Source organism: Ursus arctos, unplaced genomic scaffold, assembly GCF_023065955.2.
Source record: "Ursus arctos isolate Adak ecotype North America unplaced genomic scaffold, UrsArc2.0 scaffold_7, whole genome shotgun sequence".
Lineage (NCBI taxonomy): Eukaryota > Metazoa > Chordata > Mammalia > Carnivora > Ursidae > Ursus > Ursus arctos.
This window is the reverse complement of record NW_026623089.1, coordinates 31616312-31628779: the sequence shown is the minus strand read 5'-3', so window position 1 is coordinate 31628779 and position 12468 is coordinate 31616312. Positions and strand designations below refer to the sequence as shown.

Below are 12468 nucleotides of genomic sequence, written 5' to 3'. Positions count from 1 at the left end.
ATTGAAAAAAAGCTATATAAAATCAGTACAAAGGTTTCTTTTTTTATTTTTGAAAATTTTAAGATTTTATTTATTTATTTTGAGAGAGTGCACCTATGCACACACAGTGGGAGGAGCAAAGGGGGAGGTAGAGGCGGGGGGGGGGGAATCCCCAGCAGCCTCCACACTGAGCAGGGAGCCCAACATGGGGCTGGATCTCACAACCCCAAGATCATGACCTGAGCTGAAACCAAGAGTCGGATGCTCAACCAAGCTACCCAGTCGCCCCAAGTTTAAAAATTTTTATATGAGGAATTTTTCCTAGCTTTATTGAGATGAAACTGGCATATAACATTGTATAAACATAAGGTATACGACATAATGATTTGATATATGTATATATCACAAATAGATTACCACAATAAGGTTATTAACATGAGTATCACCACCATAGTTGTAATTTTTTTGTGTATGGTAAGAACTTCTAAAATCTATTCTCTTTGCAACTTTGAAATATATGATAGTTTTGTTAGTCACCATGCTGTACATTATATCCCCAGAATTTACTCATCTTATAACCGGAAGTTTGTATCCTCTGACCATATTAAGTCATTCACCCCACCACCCATCCCTGACAACCACCAATCTGTTCTCTGTATCTGAAAGTTTGGCTTTTTAGAATCCACATATGAATGAGATCATACAGTATTTGTCTTTCTCTGACTTATTTTATTTAGCATAGTGTGTTGAAGGTTCAACCATGTTGTTGCAAATGGCAGGATTTTCTTTTTTGTGGCTGAATAATGCTCCATTGTATATGCAGTTGACCCTTGACCAAGATAGGTTTGAAATGTGCAGGTCCACTGTGCAGATTTTTTTGAGAAAGACAGTACTGTAAACATATTTTCTCTTCCTTCTGATTTTCTTAATATTTTCTTTTCTCTAAATGATTGTAAGAATACAGTACCTAATACATATAACATACAAAATATGTGTTAATAAGCTGTTTATGTTACCAGAAGTCTTCTTGTGAACAGTAGGCTTTAGTAGTTAAGTTTTAGGGGAGAGTCAAAAGTTATACACAGTGGAGGCTTTAGTGTTTTCTATGTATGTGTCATGTCATCTGCAAATAGTGACAGTTTTACTTCTCCCTTACCGATTTGGATGCCTTTTTTTTTTCCTATCTGATTCTATCTGATTGCTGTGGCCAGGACTTCTAGTACTATGTTGAATAAAAGTGGTGAGAGTGGGCATGCTTGTCTCTTTTCTGATCTTAGAAAAGCTCTAAATTTTTCACCATAGAGGATAATGTTAGCTGTGGGTTTCCCATATATGGCCTTTGTTATGTTGAGGTATGTTCCCCCTAAGCCCACTTTGTTGGGAGCATTTATCATGAATAGATGTTGAACTTGTCAAATGTTTTTTCCGAATTTATTGAGATGATCATGTAATTTTTTTTAAGATTTTATTTATTTGTCAGAGAGCGAACACAAGAAGGGGGAGCAGCAGGCAGAGGAAGAAGCAGGTTCCCTGCTGAGCAAGGAGCCTGATATGGGACGCAATCCAAGGACCCCAGGATCATGACCTGAGCTGAAGGCAGACGCTTAACTGATGAGCCACCCAGGAGTCTGATCATGTAATTTTTTTAATTCTTAATTTTGTTAATGTGGTGTATCACATTGATTGATTTCTGGATATTGAACCATCCTTGCCTCCCCAGAATAAATCCCACTTGATTGTGGTGAATGATCTTTTTAAGGTATTGTTAAATGTAGTTTGCTGGTATTTTGTTAAGGATTCTTACATCTACATTCAGCAGGGGCATTGGCCTGTAGTTTTTAATTTTTTATAGTGTCTTTGCCTTTGGAAACAGGGTAATGTTGGCCCCATAGACTGAATTTGGGAGTTTTCCTTCTCTTTTGGGGAAACAGCTTTTTTTTTTTTTTTAAGATTTTATTTATGTGTGTGCGCGTTTTTTTTTTAAGTAAACTTTACACCCAATGTTGGGCGACTTACAACACCAAGATCAGGAGTTGCATGTTTTACTGACTGAGCCAGCCAGGCACCCCAATTTTTTGTAATAGTTTGAGACTAGGTATTAACTCTTCTTTAAATGTTTGGTAGAATTCACCAGTGAAGCAATCTGGTCCTGGACTTGTGTTTATTGTTTTTTTGATTATTGATTCAATTTCCTAGTAATCAGTCTGTTCAGCTTCAAGGTTATTCTTGATCCTTGGGAGATCTTCATCAAGATCTTCATGCTTCAAGTCAAGTTGAGGTGTTTACTTGGTCCTTCCTACTTGGCCAGCTCTGAACTCCTCATTTTTCTTCTTCTAGCCCAGAGAATTTGCAAAAATTCTTTTCAGATTTTAAGGCACCTAAATGATATTTTAGAGTTAGCCTTTCAGCCTCTCAGCACCTGATTTCAAATCAGCAATCACCTCAAGGGTAAAATCACACAAGTATCAGTCTTCCCAATATGGATTTCCCAAGCCCTCTGTTTTTTTCCCCCACAAATCCTCACAGTTTTCATCATCATCGCATGGTGACAAATATATATTTGTGTGTGTGTGTGTGTGTGTGTGTGTGTGTGTGAGAGAGAGAGATAAATCAGAAAGAGAGACAGACATAGGTATAGATGTTATTTCTGGAAAGTTCTTGTCATTGCAATGAAATGTTTACAGATGACATGATTTCCTACTTGAAATCTATGAATTTTTAGTTAAAAATTACTAAATCTACCTAAGAATTCAGTCCTTAGTATACACAAGGGTTTGGTCAAATAGTCTTTTTATTACACTCATGCTGAAAAGTAAACAGATACATAATTTTGTGTGTTTTATGCTCCAGTATCTATGAAAAATAAAAGTGCTCATATATGTGCAGCTACATCCCATCTTAAGAAAAATGAAGATGTGTGCATATAGTAGGATTTTTATATTAACAGAAGTTCAAAAATAATCTAAATATCCTTGAATAAGGAGAAAATTTTTAACATTATACCCACGCAACAGGGTATTATATATATACTACTTGTAAAAATATCAGACAAGATTGGGCGTGTTCAGGGTGGTATGGCCATAGACTACTTGTAAAAATATCTGTTATACAAATGTTACCACCAAATCATAGGTATATTCTACAGAAATATGTATATATATAATACATAAAACACATATTACTGTATATGTGCATTCACATATAACCGTCTATACCTATTATCTTTCCTTCTTCTTTGCCTTCTTTGTCTGTGTCTGTGTCTGTGTATGTGTGTGTCTCCAATTGTGTATTTAACCAGTAGGGGAAAACAGGACAAAAACATCCTTGGACACACCAACAAATTCATATTTTATCACATGTTATTGCCTCTGGCTGGAATGACATCCCGTTTTCTCCCTGCAAGTACATACTTATACATACATACCTGCACAAACATGTACCACACACATTTTTAAAATTATTTTTCTAATAATTTTTTTATTATATTTTGTTCACCATACAGTACATTCTTGGTTTTTGATGTAAAGTTCCATGATTCATTACTTGCGTATAACACCCAGTGCACCATGCAATACGTGCCCTCCTTAATACCCATCACCAGCTTATGCCATTCCCCCACCCCCCTCCCCTCTGAAGCCCTCAGTTTTTTTCCCAGAGTCCATAGTCTCTCATGGTTCATTCCCCCTTTTGTTTACCCCCCCTTCTTCTTCCCTTTCTTCTCCTACCGATCTTGCTACTTCTTATGTTCCATAAATGAGTGAAACCATATGATAATTGTCTTTCTCTGCTTGACTTACTTCGCTTAGCATTATCTCCTCCAGTCCTGTCCATGTTGCAGCAAATGTTGACAAATTGTTCTTTTTGGTGGCTGAGTAATATTCCATTGTATATATGGACCACATCTTCTTAATCCAGTCATCTGTTGAAGGGCATCTCGGCTCCTTCCACGATTTAGCTATTATGGACATTGCTGCTATGAACATTGGGGTGCATATGGCCCTTCTCTTCACTACGTCTGTATCTTTGGGGTAAATACCCACTAGTGCAATGGCTGGATCATAGGGTAGCTCAATTTTTAACTTTTTAAGGGACCTCCACACTGATTTCCAGAGTGGCTGTACCAACTTGCATTCCCACCAACAATGTAAGAGGGATCCCCTTTCTCCACATCCTCTCCAACAATTGTTGTTTCCTGCCTTGTCAATTTTTGCCATTCTAACTGGCTTAAGGTGGTATCTCAATGTGGTTTTGATTTGAATTTCCCTGATGGCTAATGATTTTGAACATTTTTCATGTGTCTGTTAGCCATTTGTATGTCTTCAGTGGAATAGTGTCTGTTCATATCTTCTGCCCATTTATTGATTTCATTATTTGTTTCACGTGTATTGAGTTTGAGAAGTTCTTTGTAGATCTTGGATACCAGTCTTTTATCTGTAGTGTCATTTGCAAATATATTCTCCCATTCCGTGGGCTGCCTCTTAGTTTTTTTGACTGTTTCCTTGGCTGTGCAGAAGATTTTTATCTTGATGAAGTCCCACAAGTTCATTTTTTCTTTTGTTTCTCTTGCCTTTGGAGATGCGTCATGAAAAAAGTTGCTTTGGCCGATGTCAAAGAGGTTGTAGCCTATGTTCTCCTCTAGGATTTTGATGGCTTCCTGTCTCACATCGAGGTCTTCCAACCATTTGGAGTTTATCTTTGTGTATGGTGTGAGAGAGTGGTCAAGTTTCATTCCTTTGCATGTAGCTGTCCAATTTTCCCAGCACCATTTATTGAAGAGACTATCTTTTTTCCACCGGATGTTTTTTCCTTCTTTATCAAAGATTAGTTGCCCAAAGAGCCAAGGGTCCATGAATTAGAAACCAGGAGCACAGTAGAGCAGATAAACAGAATTAGAAGCTGGTTCTTTGAAAGAATAAATAAGATTGATAAGCCACTGGCAAGACTTATTCAAAAGAATAGAGAAAGGACCCAAATTAATAAAATTATGAATGAAAAGGGAGAGGTCACAACCAACACCAATGAAATAGGAAGGATCATTAGAAACTTTTATCAACAGCTTTATGCCAATAAATTAAACAACCTGGAAGAAATGGATGCCTTCCTGGAAACCTACAAACTACCAAGACTGAAAGAGGGAGAAATTGATTATTTAAAAAGACCGATTATTTATGAAGAGATTGAAGAAGTGATCAAAAACCTCCCAAAAAAAAAAGAGTCCAGGGCCTGATGGATTCCCCAGGGAATTCTACCAAACATTCAAAGACAAAATAATACCTATTCTCCTGAAGCTGTTTCAAAAACTAGAAACAGAAGGAAAACTACCAAACTCATTCTATGAGGCCAGTATGACCTTGATCCCCAAACCAGGCAAAGACCCCATCAAAAAGGAGAATTACAGACCAATTTCCCTAATGAATATGGACGCCAAAATTCTCAACAAGATCCTAGCTAATAGGATCCAACAGTACATTAAAAGGATTATCCATCATGACCAAGTGGGATTCATACCTGGGATGCAAGCGTGGTTCAACATTCACAAATCGATCAACGTGATACATCATATCAACAAGAAGAGACTCAAGAACCATATGATCCTCTCAATTGATGCAGAAAAAGCATTTGACAAAATACAGCTTCCTTTCCTGATTAAAACACTTCAGAGTGTAGGGATAGAGGATATATTCCTCAATTTCATAAAAACCATCTATGAAAAGCCTACTGCAAATATCATTCTCAATGGGGAAAAGCTGGAAGCCTTTCCCTTAAGATCAGGAACACGACAAGGATGCCCACTCTCGCCACTATTATTCATCATAGTACTAGAAGTCCTTGCAACAGCAATCAGACAACAAAAAGGGATCAAAGGTAACCAAATCAGCAAAGTAGAAGTCAAACTGTCTCTCTTCGCAGATGACATGATACTCTATATGGAAAACCCAAAAGAATCCACCCCCAAACTACTAGAAGTTATAGAGCAATTCAGTAATGTGGCGGGATACAAAATCAACACACACTTATTTTTTAATAACCACTGGGAAAAAACAAAAATTACAAATGCCAAACTACCAAGAGATGCGGTAAGAAATAAGTGAATATCATATATTTTAAAAGATTTTTAACTCATGGGATAATTTTTAATTTTTAATGGAAGAAATAATGATATTAATAAGGAGCTTTACATTCGTATACCCTGCAGATGAGATACAGCATAAGATCTCAGGACTGGACTACAGAAAGAATTTAATTGGAAACTAACAGTGATTTGTTTCATGGACGTTAATTTGAACTGGATCTTAAAGGATGAGAACAATGAGAAGAGATAAGTTCAGGAATGTCCTTCCTGATGTGAAAGGAGAGGTGGATAGTGGCTCACACACTGGACAAAAAGCATCTGGCTCGTTCAGGTGAGGCCAGAGTGTGGCTCTGCAATCTGGCAGCCTGGCCTTTCTTCAGACTGGAACAAAACAGAGCTTAAAGAAGGGAGGTGCAGTGGCCAACCCATTGACAATAGGGGTGGTGTCAATGTCCTTTGGATCAACCAGAGGTTTCAAGGTGAAATGCTGTAAAATGTTGGTCAGTAGTAAAAACAGCTCCATGCGGGCTAGGCCTTCTCCAACACAAGCTCTCTTTCCTAAAAACAACACATAAATTCAATATTCATTTAATTCTGTTTCTGAGTTAGCACACAGGGAGGCTTAAATAAATATGGATTGAGAAAATAATTAATAGACTAACCCATGGCTTCTTTTATCTACACTGAAACGTGGTTTCCTTCACACTTCCTCAGTATTTTTTGTGTGCATGCATAGAAGCAAGGGCAGCTTGCCCGAAATGGGCCACTTTGGCATAAAGATTATTTTGAATGAAAAGCAATCAAAACCCAGCAGATTCAAGAAACTCCCTACCTTTCCTTCAACTGCCTGCCTGTACCAGGAAGACAGCATTTAGCAAAGATTCTTCTTTATCTAAGAAACTTCTCAGCATAACAGGGCAACCTTTGTTTTTGAAACATCTCCTCTCACGTTCCTGCTAATGGTCTTCCTTCCCTTTGAATCCCCAGACGCTTACCCCTCTCCTTAGCTCAGGTTGTGGTAGAAGCCTGTGTTGCCTGTCTTTGGAATTTCAGATGTTTGTGGGTTCCCCATAACTGTGAAACCTAATTTGATTTTCTCCTCTTAATCTGTGTCCTGTCCATTTGATTTTTAGTCCAGCTGGGAAGGGCCTTGAAAGGTAAAAGGAAAATTCCTCTTCCTGGAAGCTGGCCTAGGTGGCAGTATGCTTTAACTGGATACTGGATACTGCTTGCCACAGACAGGGCTGCGGCTGGAGATCCGTGGGACATGGGACAGACAGCTGGCAGAAGGTAAGATTTCCTACCATGTCAGTCTCCTGGATCTGAGGAGTCTGATGGAGCAAGAATGGTGAGAGTCCTTTTTCTCTCTTTCTAAATTTAGAGTAGCAGGAGAAATACCTGTGGAACTAGTTCCTTGTGTTTAGTAACTCTTGGTAAATCTGGTAGAGTACTTCCTCAGGGAAATAGACAAACCAGAGATGGTCTTTGTTTTCCTTTGTGACTTTTACGTCATTTGTCATAAAAAGGAATTACCACCATGCAGAAAGCAGGCATAGGCCCTATAGGCCTGCTGTTTGGCTGTTTGAGCCAGTCCCACAGACTGGTGAGTTCATGGTTCTCATCAGACTGGCACCTGTTGAGATAAACTTTGCTGTAGGTTTAAGGCTGTTGCTAAGGGATATCTTGCAAACCAAAGCTCCAAAATGGTGGGCACAGGTGGAACACTGAAAAGCTATGAGAGCGTTCACCACCTCAAGAAGGCTCCTGTGAGGAGGTGGTCACAGAACAGGTTAGACTGACATTTGGTCACCTACCAAGCTCAAGAAAACTTCTGTGCAATGAGCTACACTGTGAAAAAAGCACAATAGCCAACAACTGCTTGGGGCACATCCCTCTCAGGTATTCTTGTGGTTCAAGGAGACCCAAGGTTTAGCCAAAAGAAAACCAGATAGGGGCATCTGGGTGGCTCAGTCGGTTAAGGGTCTGCCTTTGGCTCAGGCTGTAATCCTGGTGAAAGGGAGCAGAAGGCTTGCTGAGGACAAAGCACAAGCTGACTCCCTGCAACCTCCCCCAGCAAACACACACTCCTGGCTGGGGTATGCCTGACATTGCTCCAGAACACTGCCAACACTCTTAATGTTAATGCCTCACTAGAGGGAAAAATAACCTTAACCTTAACAATGGCAAAGGCCTCCAATGTATTGTAAGATAGCATATGAAAATTCATTTGAAAACTACCCTTTTAGGGTGCCTGGGTGGCTCAGTTGGTTAGGTATCTGCCTCAGCTCAGGTCATGATCCCAGGGTCCTGGGTTGAGTCCGGCATCAGGTTCCCTGCTCAGCAGGAAGTCTGGTTTTCCCTTTGCCTGCCCCTCTCCGCATTCATGCTCTCTCTTTGTCTCTCTCAAATAAATACATAAAATCTAAAGAGAAAAGGAAAGGAAAGGAAAGGAAAGGAAAGGAAAGGAAAGGAAAGGAAAGGAAGAAAAGAAAGAAAGAAAGAAAGAAAGAAAGAAAGAAAGAAAGAAAGAAAGAAAGAAAGAGAAAGAAAGAAAGAAAGAAAGAAAGAAAGAAAGAAAGAAAGAAAACTACCTTTTTCCCTACTCCCAACACCCAGGTATATAATCAGCCAACCCTCACAGCCCTGATGGAGCAGCACTTTCTGTCCATGGGTCTTGTCCCCATGCTTTAAGAGAAACAACAAAGACGTCTCAAGAATTATTTTCTTCCTTATCAGCTCTGGACCTCACCCCACCAAACCTCACCTATATTCCAAAACTACATCACCTGAGTCCTGGGGTCTGCTCCCCCCTTGCTGTTCTCTCTCTCTCTCTCTCTCTGTGTGTGTCAAATAAATAAATAAAAAAAACTTAAATAAATAAATAAATAAATAAATAAATAAATAAATAAATAAAAGATTTTAAAAAATTATTTTAGAGAGAAAGAGAGTAAGTGCGGAGGGAGAAGGAGAAAGAATCTGAAGGAGACCCCAGACTGAGGTCGGAGTCCTACGAAGTGCTCTATCCCACTACTGTGAGATCATGTGTAGGTAAACTTTTAAAGAGCTACCAACATCTTTGGTAACGTGAATTTTTCAACTTTTGCTAAGTTAAATGTCAAGCTAAATTCACCGAATAGATCATTTCCATATATGATAAAATAATGAAATATTAAGTACCAGAAAAGGTTTCTCTCCCGTTGTTTAATTACAGAGAAACTAAGATAAATTTGGGTCTGTTAGTAAACTTGGTTTGTGCCTTACTGAAAGACCATGCTGTGAAGAAACACACGTTTCTAACTTGTAAAATGTATTTGTAAATTTGCCAATCAAAAGAATACTGGTGTAATAGTTCACTGCAGAAAGTGAGATGCCTTCAGTCACAGACCTTCTAATCTGTGACACTGGGCAGGCACTTCCTGCCACCACCAAGAAACAAAGGTTGACATGACAAAGGTTTGTATGGGCTGGGTCTCTCACAACAAATGTGCTTGAGAGCTGGCATGGCCAGACAGAGACACTTGGAACCCCATTCTATTTGGCCACCAAGGTGCAACCTGGTAAGTGCAGCCTCCAGATGGTGGAGACCAAGGAGGTCACAGAGTCAAACTCTTAGGACACAGAACAAGACAAAAGGAAAAATCTTATCTTGTATATGCACATTAAGAGTTTTAGTTCAGCCTTGGGTCAGTTGGAGCCACACTAACACCGGAGGGCTGTGCCACAGGCTTGGGGTTAATGTGTTGTGTGTACCTCACTGCACAGAAGTTTTTTTGAGGCTGGCAGGTGACCTGTCAATCCAGCCTGTTCTGTGACCAACTTATCCTTTTCTAGGAGCCTTCTTGATGTGGCGAGTACTGTAAAAGCATTTTTTTAAAGTTTTTATTTATTTATTTATTTTTTATTTATAATGATTTTTTATTATATTATGTTAGTCACCATACAGTACATCCCTGGTTTCCGATGTAAGGCTCGATGATTCATTAGTTGTGTATAACACCCAGTGCACCATGCAATACGTGCCCTCCTTACTACCCATCACCGGCCTATCCCATTCCCCCACCCCCTCCCCTCAGTTTGTTTCTCATAGTCCATAGTCTCTCATGTTTCATTCCCCCTTCTGATTACCCCCCCTTTCTTTATCCCTTTCTTCCCCTACTGATCATCCTAGTTCTTATGTTCCATAGATGAGAGAAATCATATGATAGTTGTCTTTCTCTGCTTGACTTATTTCACTTAGCATTATCTCCTCCAGTGCCATCCATGTTGTAGCAAATGTTGAGAACTCGTTCTTTCTGATAGCTGAGTAATATTCCATTGTATATATGGACCACAACTTCTTAATCCAGTCATCTGTTGAAGGGCATCTCGGCTCCTTCCACGATTTAGCTATTATGGACATTGCTGCTATGAACATTGGGGTGCATAGGGCCCTTCTCTTTACTACGTCTGTATTTTGGGGTAAACACCCAGTAGTGCAATGGCTGGATCATAGGGTAGCTCAATTTTTAACTTTTTAAGGGACCTCCACACTGTTTTCCAGAGTGGCTGTACCAACTTGCATTCCCACCAACAATGTAGGAGGGATCCCCTTTCTCCACATCCTCTCCAACAATTGTTATTTCTTGCCTTGTCTATTTTTGCTATTCTAACTGGCGTAAGGTGGTATCTCAGTGTGGTTTTGATTTGAATTTCCTTGATGGCTAATGATTTTGAACATTTTTTCGTGTGTCTGTTAGCCATTTGTATGTCTTCATTGGAAAAGTGTCTGTTCATATCTTCTGCCCATTTTTTGATTTGTTTATTTGTTTCTCGTGTATTGAGTTTGAGAAGTTCTTTGTAGATCTTGGATACCAGTCTTTATCTGTAGTGTCATTTGCAAATATCTTCTCCCATTCCGTGGGCTGCCTCTTAGTTTTTCTGACTGTTTCCTTGGCTGTGCAGAAACTTTTAATCTTGATGAAGTCCCATAAATTCATTTTATCTTTTGTTTCTCTTGCCTTTGGGGATGTATCATGAAAAAGGTTGCTTTGGCCGATGTCGTAGAGGTTGCTGCCTATGTTCTCCTCTAGAATTTTGATGGATTCCTGTTTCACATCGAGGTCTTTCATCCATTTGGAGTTTATTTTTGTGTATGGTGTGAGAGAGTGGTCAAGTTTCATTCTTTTGCATGTAGCTGTCCAATTTTCCCAGCACCATTTATTGAAGAGACTGTCTTTTTCCCACCGGATGTTTTTTCCTGCTTTATCAAATATTAGTTGCCCAAAGAGCCGAGGGTCCATTTCTGGGTTCTCTATTCTGTTCCATTGGTCTCTGTGTCTGTTTTTGTGCCAGTACCATGCTGTCTTTGTGATTACAGCTTTGTAGTACAGCTCGAAATTCAGCATTGTGATGCCCCCAGCTTTGTTTTTCCTTTTCAACAGTTCCTTGGAGATTCGGGGCCTTTTCTGTTTCCATACAAATTTAAGGACTATTTGTTCCAGTTCTTTGAAAAATGTCCTTGGTATTTTGATCGGGATAGCATTGAAAGTGTAGATTGCTCTGGGTAGCATGGACATTTTAACTATGTTAATTCTTCCGATCCATGAGCATGGAATATCTTTCCATCTTTTTATGTCTTCCTCAATGTCTTTCAAGAGTGATTTATAGTTTCTAGAATATAGGTCCTTACGTCTCTGGTTAAGTTAATTCCAAGGTAACGTATGGTTTTTGGTGCTATTGTAAATGGGATGGATTCCCTAATTTCTCTTTCTTCGGTCTCGTTATTCGTGTACAGAAATGCAACTGATTTCTGAGCATTGATTTTGTATCCCGCCACGTTACTGAATTGCTCTATAACTTTTAATAGTTTGGGAGTGGCTTCTTTTGGGTTTTCCATATAGAGTATCATGTCATCTGCGAAGAGAGACGGTTTGACTGCTTCTTTGCCGATTTGGATACCTTTGATCCCTTTTTGTTGTCTGATTGCTGTTGCAAGGACTTCTAGTACTATGTTGAATAATAGTGGCGAGAGTGGGCATCCTTGTCGTGCTCCTGATCTTAAGGGAAAGGCTTCCAGCTTTTCCCCATTGAGAATAATATTTGCAGTAGGATTTTCATAGATGGCTTTTATGATATTGAGAAATGAATCTTCTATTCCTACACTCTGAAGGGTTTTAATCAGGAAAGGATGCTGTATTTTTTCAAATGCTTTTTCGGCATCGATTGAGAGGATCATATGGTTCCTGAGTCTTTTCTTGTTGATATGATGTATCACGCTGATTGATTTGCGAATATTGAACCACGCTTGCATCCCAGGGATGAATCCCACTTGATCGTGAGGGATAATCCTTTTAATGAACTGTAGGATTCTATTAGCAAGTATCTTGTTGAGGATTTTGGTGTCCATATTCATTAGGGAGATCGGTCTGTAATTCTCC

At 39.3% G+C, this 12468-nt stretch overlaps 1 protein-coding gene and 1 long non-coding RNA gene across 3 annotated transcripts in view; one reads left to right on the top strand and one right to left on the bottom strand.

The window, feature by feature from the left end:
• LOC130543084 (uncharacterized) overlaps nucleotides 1–12468 on the top strand; it is a 32549-nt gene that overhangs the window by 1223 nt on the left and 18858 nt on the right. The window contains exon 2 of the long non-coding RNA XR_008958116.1: nucleotides 1442–1615. This is a non-coding gene — a long non-coding RNA (uncharacterized LOC130543084). The remainder of the gene's footprint in view (nucleotides 1–1441; nucleotides 1616–12468) is intronic.
• The window catches only part of LOC113251748 (cytochrome P450 2C21), a 76647-nt gene continuing 67618 nt past the window's right edge, over nucleotides 3440–12468 (bottom strand). For both annotated transcript variants that reach the window (XM_048218835.2, XM_057308853.1), the window contains exon 14: nucleotides 3440–6610. In XM_048218835.2, coding sequence (XP_048074792.2) covers nucleotides 6429–6610 — 182 coding nt within the window. In that variant the 3' untranslated portion in view covers nucleotides 3440–6428. The remainder of the gene's footprint in view (nucleotides 6611–12468) is intronic.